The sequence below is a fragment of the Antechinus flavipes genome, chromosome 2 (assembly GCF_016432865.1).
Source record: "Antechinus flavipes isolate AdamAnt ecotype Samford, QLD, Australia chromosome 2, AdamAnt_v2, whole genome shotgun sequence".
Taxonomy (NCBI): Eukaryota; Metazoa; Chordata; class Mammalia; order Dasyuromorphia; family Dasyuridae; genus Antechinus; species Antechinus flavipes.
Window position 1 is genome coordinate 683,779,940 of NC_067399.1, and position 20,916 is coordinate 683,800,855.

The window sequence follows — 20,916 nt, forward strand, 5'->3', positions numbered from 1 at the left end:
TTGGTTCTGATTTTTTCTCTCCAGTTAGAGTGGCAAGGGGGGGGGGTGGAGTGGAAGGGAAAGAAGCTGGGGGAGGGGGTAGAAAGGAAAGAAGCTGGGTGTTTGTCAACTTTTTAAAATACACCCAAAAGCCAACTGGAGTCATTGCCATTGAATTTGAAGGCAGCCTTTGGAACTTAGCAGAGAAGGGACCAACATGATCAGAGTGGGCCGGTTCCGGGACAGACGGACGCGGGGCCGGTTCCGGGACAGATGGACGTGGGGCCGGTTCTGGGATAGACAGATCTGGGGCTGACTGAACCACTTAGTCCAGGTGTAAGGAGGGGATATTCTGAACCAGGGGAGATGGATGTTGGGCACCTGTGCAGCCTCTGAATCTTAAGTCGGGAGCTGAGTGTGGCGCCAAGGGGGCCGGCCTAAGGTGGGGGGGTGGGTTGGCAGGGAAGGTGAGGGTCTGGACAGGATGTGCTGGAGGCGCCGTCTGAACATTTGGTGTGAAATGTAGGCTGAGAAGCGAGAGTCTGAGAGGTCAGCAAATGAGAGGAAGGGGCCCATGGAGCCCTGGGGTTGCCCCCCACTGGGGCGGAGAACCCCCGGAAGGAGAGACTTGCCACCAAGAGAACGGTCAGAGGGAAGAGAGCGGCTGGATGATTCTGGCTGGATCCTGGTCTCTAGAGGGGGTAGAACGACCTGCCAGAGTCACCCAGCCCGGACGGGTCAGCGGCCGCCTCTGCACTCAATGACTCCTGACTCCAGGCTGCACCCTTTGCACCGCGCCAGCTGCTGCCTGGAAGAACGGGGGCTGATGGGAGGCCGTCGACAGAGCCCTTAAAGAAAGCAGTTTGAACAGGGCTGAGGTAACAGTGTAGATGGTGTAGAATGGAATGGCAGAAGACGTTAGGGGCATAGACCTTATAGGGGCCCCACTGTGGGGGAAGGATTGCCCCCGGAGGGCAAGGGCCCGGGAATCTGGCACAGAGAAGGATCGCCCCCGGAGGGCAAGGGCCTGGGAACCTGGCACGGAGAAGGATCGTTCCCGGAGGGCAAGGGCCCGGGAGTCTGGCACAGAGAAGGATCATACTTGGAGGGCAAGGGCCCAGGAGCCCGGCGCAGAGAAGGATCGCCCCCGGAGGGCAAGGGCCCGGGAACCCGGCACGGAGAAAGATCACCCCCAGAGGGCAAGGGCCTGGGAACCTGGCACGGAGAAGGATCGTTCCCGGAGGGCAAGGGCCCGGGAGTCTGGCACAGAGAAGGATCGCCCCTGGAGGGCAAGGGCCCGGGAGCCTGGCACAGAGAAGGATCGCCCCCGGAGGGCAAGGGCCCGGGAGCCTGGCACAGAGAAGGATCGCCCCCAGAGGGCAAGGGCCTGGGAACCTGGCACAGAGAAGGATCGCCCCCAGAGGGCAAGGGCCCGGGAGCCTGGCACAGAGAAGGATCACCCCCGGAGGGCAAGGGCCGGGAGCCTGGCACAGAGAAGGATCGCCCCCAGAGGGCAAGGGCCCGGGAGCCTGGCACAGAGAAGGATTGCCCCCGGAGGGCAAGGGCCTGGGAGCCTGGCACAGAGAAGGATCGTTCCCGGAGGGCAAGGGCCGGGAGCCTGGCACAGAGAAGGATCATACTTGGAGGGCAAGGGCCCAGGAGCCCGGCGCAGAGAAGGATCGCCCCTGGAGGGCAAGGGCCCGGAACCCGGCACGGAGAAGGATCGCCCCTGGAGGGCAAGGGCCCGGGAGCCCGGCGCAGAGAAGGATCGCCCCTGGAGGGCAAGGGCCCGGGAGCCCGGCGCAGAGAAGGATCGCCCCTGGAGGGCAAGGGCCCGGGAGCCCGGCGCAGAGAAGGATCGCCCCCAGAGGGCAAGGGCCTGGGAACCTGGCACGGAGAAGGATCGTTCCCGGAGGGCAAGGGCCCGGGAGTCTGGCACAGAGAAGGATCGCCCCTGGAGGGCAAGGGCCCGGGAGCCCGGCGCAGAGAAGGATCGCCCCCGGAGGGCAAGGGCCCGGGAACCCGGCGCAGAGAAGGATCGCCCCTGGAGGGCAAGGGCCCGGGAGCCCGGCGCAGTGAAGGATCGTTCCCGGAGGGCAAGGGCCCGGGAGCCTGGCACAGAGAAGGATCGTTCCCAGAGGGCAAGGGCCCGGGAGCCTGGCGCAGAGAAGGATTGCCCCCGGAGGGCAAGGGCCTGGGAGCCTGGCATGGAGGAGGATTATTCCCGGAGGGCAAGGGCCGGGAGCCTGGCACAGAGAAGGATCATACTTGGAGGGCAAGGGCCCAGGAGCCCGGCGCAGAGAAGGATCGCCCCTGGAGGGCAAGGGCCCGGGAACCCGGCACGGAGAAGGATCGCCCCTGGAGGGCAAGGGCCCGGGAGCCCGGCGCAGAGAAGGATCGCCCCTGGAGGGCAAGGGCCCGGGAGCCCGGCGCAGAGAAGGATCGCCCCTGGAGGGCAAGGGCCCGGGAGCCTGGCGCAGAGAAGGATCGCCCCCGGAGGGCAAGGGCCTGGGAACCTGGCACGGAGAAGGATCGTTCCCGGAGGGCAAGGGCCCGGGAGTCTGGCACAGAGAAGGATCGCCCCTGGAGGGCAAGGGCCCGGGAGCCTGGCGCAGAGAAGGATCGCCCCTGGAGGGCAAGGGCCCGGGAGCCCGGCGCAGAGAAGGATCGCCCCTGGAGGGCAAGGGCCCGGGAGCCCGGCACAGTGAAGGATCGTTCCCGGAGGGCAAGGGCCTGGGAGCCTGGCACGGAGAAGGATCGTTCCCAGAGGGCAAGGGTCCAGGAGCCTGGCACGGAGAAGGATCACCCCCGGAGGGCAAGGGCCTGGGAGCCCGGCACAGAGAAGGATCATACTCAGAGGGCAAGGGCCCAGGAGCCTGGCGCCGAGGGCAGGGATCACCCAGTGAGGAGCTGAGTCGTAGCAGGTTTGGAAGGAGCTGAGATGAAAGGGAAAAAGGGACAAGGGAGAGGGGGGATGATAGTAGCGCCGGCTGCTGGAGAAGGGGCTGGGCTTGGGTTCGGGGGGGGGGGGCTCACTGCCGCCGAGCGAGCTCTTCCGTGAGCGTGGGGACCCTCCGCAGCCCCAGGAACCGCCAGGATTGAAAGACCAGGGGCCCAAGGGCTGGGGGCGGAGGAAGCTCTCGGCAGGAAGCCGTTGGTTCTGGGGCAGTGAGTTCTCCTTATGCCGCTGAGGACGGCCTGAAGCAGTTGGTCAGCCCGGGGTCAAAGGGCCTGGGAGGGGATGGCCTTTGGGCCCGGAACCCCAGGGTCACGATGGTCAGCGCGGTGGCCAGATCCGAGAAGTTCCTCGCGCCCCCGTTCTCAGCGTCGGCCCTCGGACCCCCCCGCACGCGTGAGGGGCCAGCGCGGGGCAGCGGGTGGAGGCCCCTGGGAGGGGGGGGCACGGGCGGGGGGGCGTCCCCAGCAGCCGGCACAGAGCAGAGGAGCCGGGGGGTCCGGAGCCCAGCAGGGCGGACCCTGGGCCTCCAGGCTCAGTTCCCAGGCCCGTGGGCTTCCGGGCCCAAAGACGGGCGGGGCAGGAGCGTGGCCCGAACTTGTAGCTCCCAGACGCCCTCGCTCCGCTTTCTAATTTTCCTCTTTTGTTTTAAAGGAACCTGAAAACTTTGCTTATGGAAAAGAACCCCATAAAAGCACTGCCGGTGGAGCTGGGTAAGCGCTTTCTCCTTCAGCAGAGCTTCCCGCCAGCCAACTTCCCCTCCTCCGCACAGCCCGGGTCCCTGGGGAAGGAAAGTCCCCCTGATCTCGGCCAGCCCGGGTCCCTGGGGCAGCGGGAGGCCGGGGAGCACCCGTCCAGCCCAGGGCCCGGGGAGGTCGGCAGGAGCCCCCTGAGAACCGCCGAGCCGGTGCCCACCGTGACCGGGGGTCCCTGGCCAGGGGGTGTCTCTGCTTGGGGGCAGGACTGTGGGGGCGTGGGCGGTGGCCCAGGCCCCCTCCTCCCAGGTCAGGGCACGAGCAGGAGCCGGGTGAGGAGGAAGCGGCCCCTCGGTGCCAGCCTGGAAGAGCTGAAGGATCCTGGAGGAGCCCCCAAAAAGGGCCGCACAGACCCCGCAAGCTCAGGCAGGGCCCCCAGAGCCCCGCTTGGGCAGAGAGATCAAAGTCCAGAAATCGGCTGGAAAAGGAGCAAAATGGAGAAAAATCTGGGAAATCAGAACGTGCTCCGGAGAAGCCTCTGGGAAAAATAAAATGGGGCTCCCCATGGAAGAGGGGGAGGGGATTCTGAAAGTCGGGTAAGAGGCGGGAAACGGGAAGAGGAGCGACCAGGGACACAGGAGGGCCGTGACAAGCGAGCCAGCGGCGGAGCAGAAGGGAGCGGAGGCCTCCTGGGGGGCAGTGAGGCTCAGGGGGGCAGGGGAGGGCCAGGGTCCCCTCTGGGGGCTGCCCAGGCCGAGAAAGACCCAGGAAAGTGCTCACCGGCCTGGGGGCCCTCCTGGCACCTGGCACCTAGACCGAGACGCACCCCAGGAAAGTGCTCACCGGCCCCCCTTTTTCTTTTGCAGGAAACTTGATGTCACTGAAAGCCCTGAACCTGAGGAACTGCCCTCTGGAGTTCCCTCCCCCCCAAGTCATCCACAAAGGCCTGCCAGCCATCCTGGCCTTCCTCCGCGCTTGGGCCCTGGAGCACTCTGCCTCCCTGCTACAGCAAGGTGGGCCATGGGCCCGGAGGCCCCCCGAGCACTGACCCGGAGCCTCCGGATATGATGGAGCCGGGCGCCGTGGTCAGGCTCGCTTTATCGCTGTAGGGGCAGTGAGTGAGAGGTGGGGGTCTGTCCCAGAGGGGCAGCGCTGTCAGGGCCGCACTGTCAGGGACGCACTGTCAGGGGCCGCACTGTCAGGGACGCACTGTCAGGGGCCACGCTGTCAGGGCCGCACTGTCAGGGGCCACGCTGTCAGGGCCGCACTGTCAGGGGCCACGCTGTCAGGGGCCACACTGTCAGGGGCCACACTGTCAGGGATGCACTGTCAGGGATGCACTGTCAGGGGCCACGCTGTCAGGGCCGCACTGTCAGGGGCCACACTGTCAGGGACTCACTGTCAGGGGCCGCACTGTCAGGGACTCACTGTCAGGGGCCGCACTGTCAGGGACGCACTGTCAGGGATGCACTGTCAGGGGCCACACTGTCAGGGGCCACACTGTCAGGGACTCACTGTCAGGGGCCACACTGTCAGGGATGCACTGTCAGGGATGCACTGTCAGGGGCCACACTGTCAGGGACGCACTGTCAGGGGCCACACTGTCAGGGATGCACTGTCAGGGACGCACTGTCAGGGATGCACTGTCAGGGGCCACACTGTCAGGGACGCACTGTCAGGGGCCACACTGTCAGGGACGCACTGTCAGGGGCCACACTGTCAGGGATGCACTGTCAGGGACGCACTGTCAGGGATGCACTGTCAGGGGCCACACTGTCAGGGACTCACTGTCAGGGGCCACACTGTCAGGGGCCACACTGTCAGGGACTCACTGTCAGGGGCCGCACTGTCAGGGACTCACTGTCAGGGGCCGCACTGTCAGGGACTCACTGTCAGGGGCCGCACTGTCAGGGACTCACTGTCAGGGGCCGCACTGTCAGGGACTCACTGTCAGGGGCCGCACTGTCAGGGACTCACTGTCAGGGACTCACTGTCAGGGGCCGCACTGTCAGGGACTCACTGTCAGGGGCCGCACTGTCAGGGACTCACTGTCAGGGACTCACTGTCAGGGGCCGCACTGTCAGGGACACACTGTCAGGGCCTCACTGTCAGGGACGCACTGTCAGGGCCGCACTGTCAGGGCCGCACTGTCAGGGACTCACTGTCAGGGACTCACTGTCAGGGACGCACTGTCAGGGCCGCACTGTCAGGGACGCACTGTCAGGGACGCACTGTCAGGGACGCACTGTCAGGGGCCACACTGTCAGGGGCCACACTGTCAGGGACTCACTGTCAGGGGCCACACTGTCAGGGACTCACTGTCAGGGGCCACACTGTCAGGGACTCACTGTCAGGGGCCGCACTGTCAGGGACTCACGGGTCAGGGGCCACACTGTCAGGGACTCACTGTCAGGGGCCGCACTGTCAGGGACTCACTGTCAGGGACTCACTGTCAGGGGCCGCACTGTCAGGGACTCACTGTCAGGGCCTCACTGTCAGGGACGCACTGTCAGGGCCGCACTGTCAGGGCCGCACTGTCAGGGACTCACTGTCAGGGACGCACTGTCAGGGACGCACTGTCAGGGACGCACTGTCAGGGACCACACTGTCAGGGGCTCACGGGTCAGGGGCCACACTGTCAGGGACTCACTGTCAGGGACGCACTGTCAGGGCCGCACTGTCAGGGACGCACTGTCAGGGGCCACACTGTCAGGGACTCACTGTCAGGGGCCACACTGTCAGGGACTCACTGTCAGGGGCCACACTGTCAGGGACTCACTGTCAGGGGCCGCACTGTCAGGGACTCACGGGTCAGGGGCCACACTGTCAGGGACTCACTGTCAGGGGCCGCACTGTCAGGGACTCACTGTCAGGGACTCACTGTCAGGGGCCGCACTGTCAGGGACTCACTGTCAGGGCCTCACTGTCAGGGACGCACTGTCAGGGCCGCACTGTCAGGGCCGCACTGTCAGGGACTCACTGTCAGGGACGCACTGTCAGGGACGCACTGTCAGGGCCGCACTGTCAGGGCCGCACTGTCAGGGACTCACTGTCAGGGACGCACTGTCAGGGACGCACTGTCAGGGACGCACTGTCAGGGACCACACTGTCAGGGGCCGCACTGTCAGGGGCTGCACTGTCAGGGACTCACTGTCAGGGACTCACTGTCAGGGGCCGCACTGTCAGGGACGCACTGTCAGGGGCCTCACTGTCAGGGACGCACTGTCAGGGACGCACTGTCAGGGACGCACTGTCAGGGACCACACTGTCAGGGACGCACTGTCAGGGCCGCACTGTCAGGGACGCACTGTCAGGGGCCGCACTGTCAGGGACTCACGGGTCAGGGGCCACACTGTCAGGGACTCACTGTCAGGGGCCGCACTGTCAGGGGCCGCACTGTCAGGGACTCACTGTCAGGGGCCGCACTGTCAGGGACGCACTGTCAGGGGCCTCACTGTCAGGGACGCACTGTCAGGGACGCACTGTCAGGGACGCACTGTCAGGGACGCACTGTCAGGGACCACACTGTCAGGGGCCGCACTGTCAGGGACTCACGGGTCAGGGGCCACACTGTCAGGGACTCACTGTCAGGGGCCGCACTGTCAGGGACTCACTGTCAGGGACTCACTGTCAGGGACTCACTGTCAGGGGCCGCACTGTCAGGGACGCACTGTCAGGGGCCTCACTGTCAGGGACGCACTGTCAGGGACGCACTGTCAGGGACGCACTGTCAGGGACGCACTGTCAGGGACCACACTGTCAGGGGCCGCACTGTCAGGGACTCACGGGTCAGGGGCCACACTGTCAGGGACTCACTGTCAGGGGCCGCACTGTCAGGGACTCACTGTCAGGGACTCACTGTCAGGGGCCGCACTGTCAGGGACACACTGTCAGGGCCTCACTGTCAGGGACGCACTGTCAGGGCCGCACTGTCAGGGCCGCACTGTCAGGGACTCACTGTCAGGGACGCACTGTCAGGGACGCACTGTCAGGGACGCACTGTCAGGGACCACACTGTCAGGGGCCGCACTGTCAGGGGCCGCACTGTCAGGGACTCACTGTCAGGGACTCACTGTCAGGGGCCGCACTGTCAGGGACGCACTGTCAGGGGCCTCACTGTCAGGGGCCACACTGTCAGGGACGCACTGTCAGGGACGCACTGTCAGGGACCACACTGTCAGGGACGCACTGTCAGGGCCGCACTGTCAGGGACGCACTGTCAGGGGCCGCACTGTCAGGGACTCACTGTCAGGGGCCGCACTGTCAGGGACGCACTGTCAGGGACGCACTGTCAGGGACCACACTGTCAGGGACGCACTGTCAGGGGCCGCACTGTCAGGGACGCACTGTCAGGGGCCGCACTGTCAGGGACTCACGGGTCAGGGGCCACACTGTCAGGGACTCACTGTCAGGGGCCGCACTGTCAGGGGCCGCACTGTCAGGGACTCACTGTCAGGGGCCGCACTGTCAGGGACGCACTGTCAGGGCCTCACTGTCAGGGACGCACTGTCAGGGACGCACTGTCAGGGACCACACTGTCAGGGGCCGCACTGTCAGGGGCCGCACTGTCAGGTGCACAAATTTCTTTCTCTTCCCCTCCCCTCCCCTCTTTTCCTCCCTCCTCTTCCTTCCCCTCCCCTCCCCCTCCTTTCCTCCCGTCCTCACTAAGTGAAAGGTCCCGGCCCGCAGGCCCCAGGAAGAGCGCGGGGAGGGGGGAGGACACCCACCCCCTAAGCCTTCGCTACGGGCTCTGCCCCCCATGGCTTGTCCCCCCTGGAATTACACAAAGGGAAATGACGGGGCCTTTGCCCCCGTTCCCCCTCCAGGCCTGGGGGCGGCGCAGGGGCCTGAGGATGGAGCTCTCCGTTGGGGAAGGGCTAGTAAGTGGACTCCTGGGGGAGGTGCAGGAGCCCAGAGTAGCCAGAACAGGAGAACGGAGCCGCCAGGGCCAGGCGACCCCCTCCCTCGCCACCCCTTTGTTCTAACCTAAGTGGGGATGGGGGATAGTGAGGGGAGAGGCCACGAAGCAGGGTCACGGGGCAGGGTCACGGAGCAGGGTCATGGAACAGGGTCACAGGGCAGGGTCATGGGGCAGGGTCACAGGGCAGGGTCATGGGGCAAGGTCACGGAGCAGGATCATGGAACAGGGTCACGGGGCAGGGTCATGGGGCAAGGTCACGGGGCAGGGTCATGGAACAGGGTCACAGGGCAGGGTCATGGGGCAAGGTCACAGGGCAGGTCATGGAGCAGGGGCCACGGGGTAGGGTCATGGGGCAGGGTCACGGGGCAGGGTCACGGGGCAGGGTCATGGGGCAAGATCACGGGGCAGGGTCATGGAACAGGGTCACGGGGCAGGGTCATGGGGCAGGGTCACAGGGCAGGGTCACGGGGCAGGGTCATGGGGCAAGATCACGGGGCAGGGTCATGGAACAGGGTCACAGGGCAGGGTCATGGAGCAGGGTCACAGGGCAGGGTCATGGGGCAGGGTCACGGGGCAGGATCACGGGGCAGGGGCCGCAAGCGGCTGCTTTCCCCGCAGAAGCCGTCCCGATGCAAAAGGCGAACTCTGTGAAAGAGCTCTCCGGGGCCAGGTCGGAGGCCGAGCCGCCGGCCTCGGCGGGGGAGGACTCCCGGGGGAAGGACTACCACTTCCCGCTGGTGGAGAGACTGAACCTGGCCGGGGTCACGGAGTCCAGTCCCGACCTCTCGGAGGACGTGTCCAGCGACGAGGGGATGAAGCAGTTCTGGCAACTGAGGCAGGAGATCGTGGCCGCCGAGAAGGCCGACATCCTCTCCAACCAGCTGCCCCTCGAGCTGCAGAACCGCGCCAAGGAGCACCTCCACAAACCCAAGTACAGCTTCAGGTAACTTCCCCGGGGCGCCGACCTGTGTGCCCCGGAACCTGTGCCCCCCCTCCCCCCGGCCAGCAGCAGAGGGATCTGTTTCTTGGGGGAAGCGTTTCCGAGGGGAGACGTCAGGGCTCTCCCCTGCCGTGCCTGTAAAGCCCGGAGCCGTCAGCCCCTTCCTGCCCCCCCCCCCCCCCCCGTGCTCAGACCCAGGCGGGCCCAAAGCCGCCCCCACTGACACCTGGGAGCCCCTGCTGGGGAGCCCAGCAGCCCCTGCCCCGGGTGGGAGAACCCGGCCCAGGGGGTCCCAAGAACCTGGCGTTCTGGGGTTGATCAGGGCGGGGCTCGCTCCCTCCCCTCCACGGAGACCCCCTCCTGAGCGCTCGGGCCCTGGGGCTGGGCCCTCTCCCTGTCACCTCCCTCCCTGCCAGGAGAGACGCGGGCGCCCGCCATCCCCGAATCCCACGGCAGCATCTCCTTCCGGGCTTCCTCAGAGCCCTCCGGGGGCGGGGCCGGGCACAGGTCCGAGTGGGGGAGGGTTAACGGCGGCCGGTCTCTGACTGGGTCCCTCCCTGAGAGGGCACAGGAAGCGGGAGTGGGGCGGGGCCCCCAGAGCGTGAGTGACGGGCCTCGGGCGCCCGAGGGAGGACTGAGAGGGCACAGGAAGCGGGAGGGGGCGGGGCCGGGGCCACAGACGTGAGAGAGGAGACTCCCCGACACCCAGGCCTGGGGCTGTGATGGGGGAGGGGGTGCACGGAGCCGTCCGAGGTGATGGTTGGACTGCAGGGGGCGCAGCAAGGCGGGGTGTGAGTGTGACGGCGCCCGGGGCTCCCCAGGGGGAGTGACGGGGCCAGGGACCCCCTGAGTGTGGGAGAAGCTCCCTCCGGGCCGGGTTCTCGCTGCCTTCACCTGCGCCTGCCCGAGGGTCCCGCGGCCTTGTCCTTTTCCTTCCGGTTTTCAGCCTGCCGGGGAGGCCGCGGGGAGGCTGCCTCGGGGCGCAGGGAGGCCGGTCCGGGGCCGCAATGTCCTTGTTAGAGGCTTTGGGCGCCTGGGCTTCGGTTCAGCCTTTAAAGGGCCCCGAGTCGCCCTCGCTGTCTCCGGGCTCGCTCGTGTCGGCTGCAGTCGGGGCAGCTTGGGGCGCCCTGTGGGGGCGGCCGGGGCGCGGGTGACCTAGTTCTGCTGGGGCCGCTCCCTGTGAGGGGCCCGGACACGGGTTTTCTGCTGCCCGAGGGCTGGCTCCAGAGGCTCCGGCGCCTTTTCTCGCTGCCCCCCGCGGTGCTGCCCCTGGGCCGGGGGAGTTCCAGAGGCGGGGGCGGCTCACGGCCTGCCCCGGTCACCCCGGACATCGCCCCCGACCACGTCTGTCGCGGCGCGGGGGGCGGGGCAGCTCCCAGAGCGGGGGCCGACACGGAGCCTGGGGGGGGGGGCACGATGCGGAGCGGGGATTAGGGCTGCTTTGTGGGCTCTGCTCCCACGGGTCCCACGGTCAGGGAGAGAGCGAGGGACCACTTTCCTTCTCGGCACAGTGACGCTCCCAGCTGTGCGTCCGTGGCAGACCTTGGGGCGCTGCACTTAGGGGAGCTGGCCGGGGAGGAGGGAGGTTCATGGAGAGACCAGGCCTAGGAAGGTTCCTCAGCAAAATCGGAGACAAGCAGCAGACTGCGAGCGCCCCCCACCGGCTGCGACGAGGAACCGTGATGAGTCACCATGAGATTGGATGAAGGCTGGGAGACCCTCCTCAGCCGCCCTGGAAAGGGGGCAGCTCATTCTGGAGAGCAGATGTGGTGGGGAATCCTTGGGAGGGATGGAGCTGGAAACAGCCTCAGCAGGGGCCCTTCCCACCGGAGACCGTGCTCCCCATGTCCCGGAGACTGTGCTCCCCACGCCCGGAGACTGTGCTCCCCACGCCCGGAGACTGCGCCCCACGGCCCGGACGCTGTGCTCCCCACAGCCCGGAGACTCTGCACCCCACGGCCCAGAGACCCTGCTCCCCACAGCCTAGAGACTGTGCTCCCCACGGCCTAGAGACTGTGCTCCCTACGGCCCAGACACTGTGCTCCCCACAGCCCGGAGACTCTGCGCCCCGCGGCCCAGTGACCCTGCTCCCCACAGCCCAGACACTGTGCTCCCCACGGCCCAGAGACTGCGCGCCCCATGGCCCGGACACTGTGCTCCCCACAGCCCGGAGACCCTGCGCCCCGCGGCCCAGAGACCCTGCTCCCCACAGCCCGGAGACTCTCTCCCCACGGCCCAGAGACCCTGCTCCCCACGGCCTAGAGACTTGCTCCCTACGGCCCAGACACTGTGCTCCCCACGGCCCGGACACTGTGCTCCCCACGGCCCGGACACTGTGCTCCCCACGGCCCGGAGACTGTGCGCCCCACGGCCCGGAGACTGTGCGCCCCGCGGCCCGGAGACTGCGCCCCACGCCCGGAGACCCTGCGCCCCGCGGCCCGGAGACCGTGCGCCCCACGGCCCGGAGACTGCGCCCCACGGCCCGGAGACCGTGCGCCCCACGGCCCGGAGACTGCGCCCCACGGCCCGGAGACCCTGCGCCCCGCGGCCCGGAGACCGTGCGCCCCACGGCCCGGAGACTGCGCCCCGCGGCCCGGAGACCGTGCGCCCCACGGCCCGGAGACTGCGCCCCACGGCCCGGAGACCGTGCGCCCCACGGCCCGGAGACTGCGCCCCACGGCCCGGAGACCGTGCGCCCCACGGCCCGGAGACTGCGCCCCACGGCCCGGAGACCCTGCGCCCCGCGGCCCGGAGACCGTGCGCCCCACGGCCCGGAGACTGCGCCCCACGGCCCGGAGACCGTGCGCCCCACGGCCCGGAGACTGCGCCCCACGGCCCGGAGACCCTGCGCCCCGCGGCCCGGAGACCGTGCGCCCCACGGCCCGGAGACTGCGCCCCACGGCCCGGAGACCGTGCGCCCCACGGCCCGGAGACTGCGCCCCACGGCCCGGAGACCGTGCGCCCCACGGCCCGGAGACTGCGCCCCACGGCCCGGAGACTGTGCGCCCCACGGCCCGGAGACTGCGCCCCACGGCCCGGAGACTGCGCCCCACGGCCCGGAGACCCTGCGCCCCGCGGCCTGGAGACCGTGCGCCCATGGCCCGGCTTCCTAAAGCTCCGTGGATGCTCCAGGCAGCGGACACCAGCACTCATCAGTCTGTGTCACTGCGGGGTGGAGGCCATGGGGGGCCTGGGGCGCTCGCCACCATGTGGATCTCCCAGAGTGGGGGCCGCCCGGCAGGACCCGCCCCAGGGGGCGCAGGGAACGCTGCCCACATGGCTGCCGGTGCCTGCGGAGACTTGGGGCCGGCACTCGCTGACATCGGGACGGTTTGATGGGAATGAGGGGAATCTCTGAAGCTTGAAGGAGAACTCGGTGGCCGACCAGCAGGAAGTCGTCCCTGAGAAGGCAGCTTTTCCTCCCTTAAAAGGACCAAGGGAACCAGGGACACAGGGACTCGTGGCTCCGGAGGGAGGCGCCGAGGTTCCAGTTGGGCCCCGGTGCTTGGGAGGGATGCCCGAGGGCAGGGAGAAGCCGGAGCGCTTGGGGCATCTCGGCCGGTGCTGGCGGCCCCCTCCCCACCCAGGAGAAGGCGGGTCCTGGGGAAAGGGCTGGGCTCTCCCAGGGTTCTTAAAGACGTCAGTCAGCAGCGGTGATGACTTTTACCCCAGCCTGAAATTGGACCTTCTCTGGCAGACTGCCAGCCCAGGAGGGGTCTCTCCGGCGGTGACGGGCTCAGGCCGGTTCTGGCCGGATTTATGAGGTGCAGGGGCTGCTGCCCACAAGAAGCCCACCCAGCTTCTGAGCCGCGGGGGCGGGGGCGGGCCCAAGTCATCCCCAAGGAGGCAGCGCCCCCATCGCCTTCCAGGAGCCGTCACCCTCGCAGGGAGGCTCTCCCGGACGTGCCCCCGATAACGCCTCGCCCGCTCGGCCTTTGGCTCCACAGGAAGGTGGGGGACGGGGCCAGGCCGGGAACAGAAGCTGCTCAGGCTGGCCTGGCAGGTGAGGGGCCCTCCCCCGGAGCAGGCGCTGACCCGGCGGCCCGAGGGGTCCCTGAGCGACGCGGGGCTCGAGACGTGGAGGGGCCGGCGCCGTGGGTCCCTGCCCGGAGGGGCCGCCGAGCTCAGGGTGCGCGTCCTTGGGGCCGTTAGTGGGTCTGTAGCGGGAATCCTCATGGTGAACCGTGTGGGGGCCGCGGATGACGAGCCTGGGGCCCCAGAGGCCCCTGTGGCCCCAGCCCTGAGCCAGCAGTGATACTCGATAAAATGTTACAGGATGAGGGAAAGTCTTAGCAAAAGGGGAATAAATAATAATAAAGATGTTCTTGAACAAGGAAAATAAAACCTTTTCGGAAGGGAGAAGACCCTTTCCTTGCGGCCACGCACTCCCGGACCCCGCCTCCCCCACTGTGTCCTGAGAAGGGCCGGGTGCGCAGTGGGCGGAGCCCCAGCCCTGATGTCGGGAGGACCCGAGTGCAAATCGTGGCTGGGGACCCCGGGCACCGAGCCCGCTGCCCCAGCAAACATACCCAGGGGCACATGTGTTTTTGTTAAGGCCGCCGCTGAAAAAGCCGTATAATTCTCGAAAGAAAACCCCTTCCTCCAAGAGCATATTTCCTGAAATCCCATCCCACGAGACACAGATTCAGATCAAGAAAGACGAAGAGAAACACTTGGCCGCCCTCAAGGAGCTAAAGGAGAAGCAGGCGTTGATAGAGCAACGGAAAAGGTAAGATGGCGGAGGCGCTCACCAACTTTGCGCCGCTCCCGGTCCTGGGGATCGCCGACTGAGGCTGCGCGGGCCCCGGGGTCTCCAGCTCCTCGGGGATGCGCCCCGGCCCCTCCCGCTGTTCCCTAGTGTGCCCGAGGCTCCCTCCCTCGCTGCTGACACCACGGGTCCGGCCCCCTTGGCCCTGGCGGCCTCCCCCATTCCTAGAGGTTCCTCAGGGGCTTCCAGGCAGGGTCCCCCCGCGCAGCAGCTCTGGGGGAGGCGGGGCTCGTGGCACTGGTCTGTGTGTCCAGGAGGGCCTCGGGCCCAGGAAGGAGCTGGACATTTGGGGAGCCGAAGGCCCCTGGGCAGCCCCCGGACATCCTCCGCCCACAGCGCGGGCCGGCCGCTCCTGGCGACAGGTGAGCCCCCATAAAGGTGGTTGTGGACGGGAAAGACCCCCCCTCCGGTGGTGGGTGAAGGTGAGTCGCTGTGACGCGGACGGCGGCACTTGGGGTGGGGGGCCCTGCTCCCAGGCCCATGGGGACGCCGCCGGATCCAGGAAAGGCTCTTCTCCTTCGTCCTCGAGAGCGGTGTCTAAGCTGGGAGGCTCTCCTGCCCCTCCCTGAAGCGCCCGTCCCCTCGAGGCCCCAGTGATGGGAGGTCCCAGGGAGTGTCCCCCAGTGACTCATCCCGGCTCCCCCAACCTGGCAGGTGGTCTCTGACTACATCTCCCCGTGCCCCCAGTGTGAGTGATTGCCCACCCGGAATTAGTCTCCAGCCCTTTCGAGTCCCAGCCCCCCTCCCCATCTCAGTTCCTTCCGCTAGTTCCTTGTCCCGGGCCGGCCCCCATCGCCGAGTTTCAGTGGCTTTGCCGAACTTGTTTCGTTTCTCGGCTGCTCTAGTTTTCGTCACTGTGGAAACTAAACTCTGGTCCAGGTCTCCCAGCCGAGCTGCCCTTTGGGGCCGTGGGTGTCCTCAGGGTCTTCCATAACCCACCATCTCCCCTCCCCCCTCCCCTCTTCCTCTCTCCCTCTGTAAGAAACAAAACGTCCTCCCAAGAACTCCTCACCCATGACTGCAAAGGCTGCCTTTTATTCCTGTCCCGAAGAGCAAGGCCCTCCCCCAGGCTCATCGTGGGTCTCATGGACTTGGTGATTCTCCTCCCCAGACCTGGCCAGGCCCTGCCCCCGGGGGGGCAAAGGGGCCAGCCTAGAACCCATTCTCTGGTGCTCTGGGGGGTTTCATTTTTCCAATTTAATTTTTCTAGCTCTGTGGAAACCAAATGTCCATCCATTTCTCATCCTCCCTCCCTTCCTTCCTCCTTTTCTTCCCTCCTTTCTTCATCCTTTCCTTCCTTCCTTCTTTCCTTCATTCCTTCCCTCCATTCCTTCCCTCCTTTCCTTCCCCCTTCCCTCCTTTCCTTCCTCCCTCCCTCCCTCCCATTTCTTCTCCCTTCCTTCCTTCTTCCTTTCTTTCCTCATCCCCTTTCTCCCTTACCTTCCTCTCTGCCTTCCCTCCCTGCCCTCTTTGCACACAGGGTACCAGACCCTTACCTGCAGGTGCTCTTAAAATGTTTTTTTCCTTCCAATAGCTGAAACCTTCGGAGAATCTTGGGCTTCCTGGCTAGATTTCCTCCTTGCGGACAGGCCTTCAGCCCAAACCGCTCCCACACTTACTGTTGGCTACCAGTCCATCCCGGGCCAAGCCCCACGGGGTCACTGCCTGGGTCCTGAGTGAACATGAATTGCAGCCATCTCTGCTTTGGCCAGAAGCCCTGAGGGCCTCTCCCTCCCAGACTTATTTCTTTAGTTTTTTCCTCTTTTTTGACCTCTCCCTCCCAGACTTATTTCTTTGGGTTTTTCCTCTTTTTTGACCTATCCCTCCCAGACTTATTTCTTTAGTTTTTTCCTCTTTTTTGACCTCTCCCTCCCAGACTTATTTCTTTAGTTTTTTCCCTCTTTTTTGACCTCTTTCTCCCAGACTTATTTCTTTAGTTTTTTCCTCTTTTTTGACCTCTCCCTCCAGACTTATTTCTTTAGTTTTTTCCTCTTTTTTGACCTCTCGCTCCCACACTTATTTCTTTAGTTTTTTTCCTCTTTTTTGACCTCTCGCTCCCACACTTATTTCTTTAGTTTTTTTTCTTTTTTGACCTCTCCTTCCCAGACTGATTTCTTTAGGTTTTTTCTTCTTTTTTGACCTCTCCCTCCCAGACTTATTTCTTTAGTTTTTTTCTTCTTTTTTGACCTCTCCCTCCCAGACTGATTTCTTTAGGTTTTTTCTTCTTTTTTGACCTCTCCCTCCCAGACTTATTTCTTTAGTTTTTTCCTCTTTTTTTGACCTCTCGCTCCCACACTTATTTCTTTAGTTTTTTTTTCTTCTTTTTTGACCTCTCCCTCCCAGACTTATTTCTTTAGTTTTTTCCTCTTTTTTGACCTCTCCCTCCCAGACTTATTTCTTTAGTTTTTTCCTCTTTTTTTGACCTCTCGCTCCCACACTTATTTCTTTAGTTTTTTTCTTCTTTTTTGACCTCTCCCTCCCAGACTTATTTCTTTAGTTTTTTCCTCTTTTTTGACCTCTTTCTCCCAGACTTATTTCTTTAGTTTTTTTCTTCTTTTTTGACCTCTCCCTCCCAGACTGATTTCTTTAGGTTTTTCCTCTTTTTTGACCTCTTTCTCCCAGACTTATTTCTTTAGTTTTTCCCTCTTTTTTTGACCTCTCGCTCCCACACTTATTTCTTTAGTTTTTTTCTTCTTTTTTGACCTCTCCCTCCCAGACTTATTTCTTTAGTTTTTTCCTCTTTTTTGACCTCTTTCTCCCAGACTTATTTCTTTAGTTTTTTTTCTTCTTTTTTGACCTCTCCCTCCCAGACTGATTTCTTTAGGTTTTTCCTCTTTTTTGACCTCTTTCTCCCAGACTTATTTCTTTAGTTTTTCCCTCTTTTTTGACCTCTTTCTCCCAGACTTATTTCTTTAGTTTTTTCCTCTTTTTTGATCTCTCCCTCCCAGACTTATTTCTTTAGTTTTTTTCTTCTTTTTTGACCTCTCGCTCCCACACTTATTTCTTTAGTTTTTTTCCTTCTTTTTTGACCTCTCCCTCCCAGACTGATTTCTTTAGGTTTTTTCTTCTTTTTTGACCTCTTTCTTCCAGACTTATTTCTTTAGTTTTTTTCTCTTTTTTTTTGACCTCTCCTTCCCAGACTGATTTCTTTAGGTTTTTCCTCTTTTTTGACCTCTTTCTCCCAGACTTATTTCTTTAGTTTTTCCCTCTTTTTTGACCTCTTTCTCCCAGACTTATTTCTTTAGTTTTTTCCTCTTTTTTGACCTCTTTCTCCCAGACTTATTTCTTTGGGTTTTTTCTTCTCTTTTGACCTCTTTCTCCCAGACTTATTTCTTTAGATTTTTTCTTCTTTTTTGACCTCTTTCTTCCAGACTTATTTCTTTAATTTTTTTCCTCTTTTTTGACCTCTTTCTCCCAGACTTATTTCTTTGGGTTTTTTCTTCTTTTTTGACCTCTTTCTTTCCCAGACTTATTTCTTTAGTTTTTGCCTCTTTTTTGACCTCTCGCTCCCACACTTATTTCTTTAGTTTTTTTCTTCTTTTTTTGACCTCTCCCTCCCAGACTGATTTCTTTAGGTTTTTTCTTCTTTTTTGACCTCTCCCTCCCAGACTGATTTCTTTAGGTTTTTTCTTCTTTTTTGACCTCTCCCTCCCAGACTTATTTCTTTAGTTTTTTCCTCTTTTTTGACCTCTCGCTCCCACACTTATTTCTTTAGTTTTTTTCCTCTTTTTTGACCTCTCGCTCCCACACTTATTTCTTTAGTTTTTTCCTTCTTTTTTGACCTCTCCCTCCCAGACTGATTTCTTTAGGTTTTTCCTCTTTTTTGACCTCTTTCTTCCAGACTTATTTCTTTAGTTTTTTCCTCTTTTTTGACCTCTCCCTCCCAGACTTATTTCTTTAGTTTTTTCCTTCTTTTTTGACCTCTCCCTCCCAGACTGATTTCTTTAGGTTTTTCCTCTTTTTTGACCTCTTTCTCCCAGACTTATTTCTTTAGTTTTTCCTCTTTTTTGACCTCTTTCTCCCAGACTTATTTCTTTAGTTTTTTCCTCTTTTTTGACCTCTTTCTCCCAGACTTATTTCTTTGGGTTTTTTCTTCTCTTTTGACCTCTTTCTCCCTGACTTATTTCTTTAGATTTTTTCTTCTTTTTTGACCTCTTTCTTCCAGACTTATTTCTTTAGTTTTTTTCCTCTTTTTTGACCTCTTTCTCCCAGACTTATTTCTTTGGGTTTTTTCTTCTTTTTTGACCTCTTTCTCTCCCAGACTTATTTCTTTAGTTTTTTTCCTCTTTTTTTGACCTCTCCCTCCCAGACTTATTTCTTTAGTTTTTCCTCTTTTTTGACCTCTTTCTCCCAGACTTATTTCTTTAGGTTTTTTTCCTCTTTTTTGACTAGGAGAAGGAGGCCATTCTTTGCCTCAGTTGTTTGCTAGCCTTAATCACTGAACGGTTGCGGCCTGGGGCAGAGAGAGCTCTTGAAGACCCGCTGCTTACTAAGGGCCAGGTCTCCGTCTCCAGGGGTCCTGATTGAGGTCTGGCCACTGGACCCAAATGGCTCCGGAGGGGACAGTGAGGCTGGTGACCTTGTCCCCTCACTCCCCTGGCCATTGTAGTATCCCCTCCCAGAGGTCCTGGGCCTCTTTGAGAAGGAAGGACAAACAGCAGTTGAATAGGGGGTAACACCATCAGATATACATAGTAGTATTGAGGTTAGGAAGGGACCCCAAAAGGTTGAGGGTCGCAGACCGGAGTCACAAGGTGTCTCAAAAGAATTTGCAGGCTTTTCCCCATCTCCAAACCAAGGGGTAAAGTTGACTGGGATTGTAAGGCCGGCGGGCTAAGTTCCAAAAGGATTTAGCAAAGCCCCAAGAGCAAGGAGACCTTTGTCCTGTTCCTCTTGTCCTGAAGTGTTCATTTTGTGGCCAGGGCTAGAACCGAGGAGGGGTCTCGGGGTTCTCCCTGCCCAGCAGATCACCTGTCTGGCCATCAGCAGGCTTTGCAGGGCCATCCTGAGGCCAGAAGGCTTTAGAATCATGGACAAATTGTGTGAGCAGGAGCCCTCCGAGGTCAGTTTACCCTAGCAGGAGCCTCGAGGCAAGGAGGTGAGGGCCTGCCCATCTTGGGGGGCCGCTGGGGGGAAGGGGCTGCAGCAGATGGGCAGGCAGAAGGCCCGACCGTGGGCACGGCCCCGGGGGTGGAGGGTGGGGTACCACAGACAGAGAAGGGGGGCAGCTGTCCCTTCACATTGGCTTGTACTCAGCTCAGCCTAAGTCTCCTCTGAGCCCCACCAGCTGGAGGCCCCCGGACAGACCTTGCAGTGACGGCTCCTCCCGTCTTCCCCTCGCCAGCTCCAGGTCATCCGCCATCACCCTGCCCACTCCTCTCCACCGTGTCACGCCCCGTGGCGACGTCCCGGCCAGCTCTCCCCAGGCGCCCCTGCTCTGCCTGTTTGGGGAGCTCCCTGAGACCCTGCCGGCTCCTTGGAATCTCGTTTTCCTTCCCGGAGGGGCCCTCGACCCAGCTTTAATGACTGACCGGAACAGAAGGAGGGAAGCTCCAATGCCGCGCGTTTGCAGATTCCGTCAGCCCCTTTCACCGTCCCAGGCGCGACACACCTCCGCCGGCCCCTCCATCTCCTTGTCCTGGGACCTCGGATTCTAGTCGAGGGCGCCATCTTGCTCCCTCTGCCCTTTCCCACCCAAAGCCGAATTAGAAGCAGAGGGAGCGGCTGAGCCTCGGGCCTGTGGCCCGTTGGTCCTTCGGCCCCTGCGCTGGCTCGCCAGCCGACCCGCCCCAAGCGCTTCTGTTCTGTTCTTTACTGACTTATGATTTATTCTATTTGAGCTTAGGAAATAAAGAAGCGTTTCCATAACAGTAAATAAAAAGGGGGAAAGATGATTGCCCGTGACACTGAAAAGCCGTTCCGTCCCACCGCCTCTTCCTCTTAAATGCATAACAAGTGTCACTTAGCACGCTTCCTTTTTCTTTCTCCCCCCTCCCCAGACCACCCAGAGGTGGCTGCTGTTAGATACAAACGTGGGCGTGTGTAAGAAAGTCATCCGCTGCTACTTCTGCTTTTCCATTTTCCTTCCCAGCTGCTTTGGGGTGAATTTGGCCATTTATACTAGAACGACTCGGTTGCCCAAAGCTGTTCTTAAAACAGTATTGCTGGGGCAGCTGGATGGCTCAGTGGATAGAGCACCAGCTGGAAAGTCAGGAGGACACGAGTTCAGATCCCGCCTTAGACACTTAGCACATCCTGGCTATATGACCCTGGGCAAACACTTAACCCCGATTGCCTCAGCAAAAACAAAGAGCTGCATTGGTGTTACGGTGGACGGCGCCGGCCACTCTTGTTGGCCTCCCGGGCTGACGGCCATCCCCGGCTCTTTGCCACCTCACAGAGGGTGTGCAGCCGGTTCTCCTTTCCATTGGAGAGCAGACCCGGGTGGTCAGGGCCAAGGGCTAGCAGTTTCAGGGCTCTCCAGTTTGCAGTCGCACCAACTACAGTGTTCCCTCCCTTCCTCCTTCCCCCTTTCTTCCTGCCCCCGGGGCTAGCTTCCAGGTGTTCTCCATCAGTGATAGGTTTAGTGGGTGGGATCTTAGTCACGGGTCCCTGCCCCCAGCGTGGGAGGGGAGATGATGGTGTTCTCCGAAATGA

General features: G+C 61.8%; 1 protein-coding gene and 1 long non-coding RNA gene across 9 annotated transcripts in view; one reads left to right on the forward strand and one right to left on the reverse strand.

The window, feature by feature from the left end:
* LRRC27 (leucine rich repeat containing 27) overlaps positions 1-20,916 on the forward strand; it is a 48,709-nt gene that overhangs the window by 16,786 nt on the left and 11,007 nt on the right. For 4 of the 7 annotated variants that reach the window (XM_051982787.1, XM_051982781.1, XM_051982782.1 and 1 more), the window contains 5 exons: positions 3,590-3,648; positions 4,497-4,643; positions 9,170-9,494; positions 14,047-14,220; positions 14,514-14,621. In XM_051982787.1, the coding sequence (XP_051838747.1) occupies positions 3,590-3,648; positions 4,497-4,643; positions 9,170-9,494; positions 14,047-14,220; positions 14,514-14,621 (813 nt within the window). Of the gene's footprint in view, positions 1-3,589; positions 3,649-4,496; positions 4,644-9,169; positions 9,495-14,046; positions 14,221-14,513; positions 14,622-19,603; positions 20,141-20,916 lie in introns of those variants that run through there. The other 3 variants (XM_051982784.1, XM_051982786.1, XM_051982783.1) reach the window with 3 other exon arrangements.
* LOC127552227 (uncharacterized) lies at positions 14,634-19,175 on the reverse strand. 2 transcript variants are annotated; one of them, XR_007951300.1, is made up of 6 exons: positions 18,601-19,175; positions 17,337-18,317; positions 16,963-17,102; positions 16,683-16,775; positions 16,261-16,307; positions 14,634-16,169 (listed from the first exon to the last, which is right to left on the reverse strand). It is a non-coding gene; the product is annotated as an uncharacterized LOC127552227 (long non-coding RNA). The 2 variants fall into 2 exon arrangements; XR_007951299.1 differs by lacking the exon at positions 18,601-19,175 and having other exon boundaries at positions 14,645-16,169; positions 17,337-17,947; positions 17,995-18,087.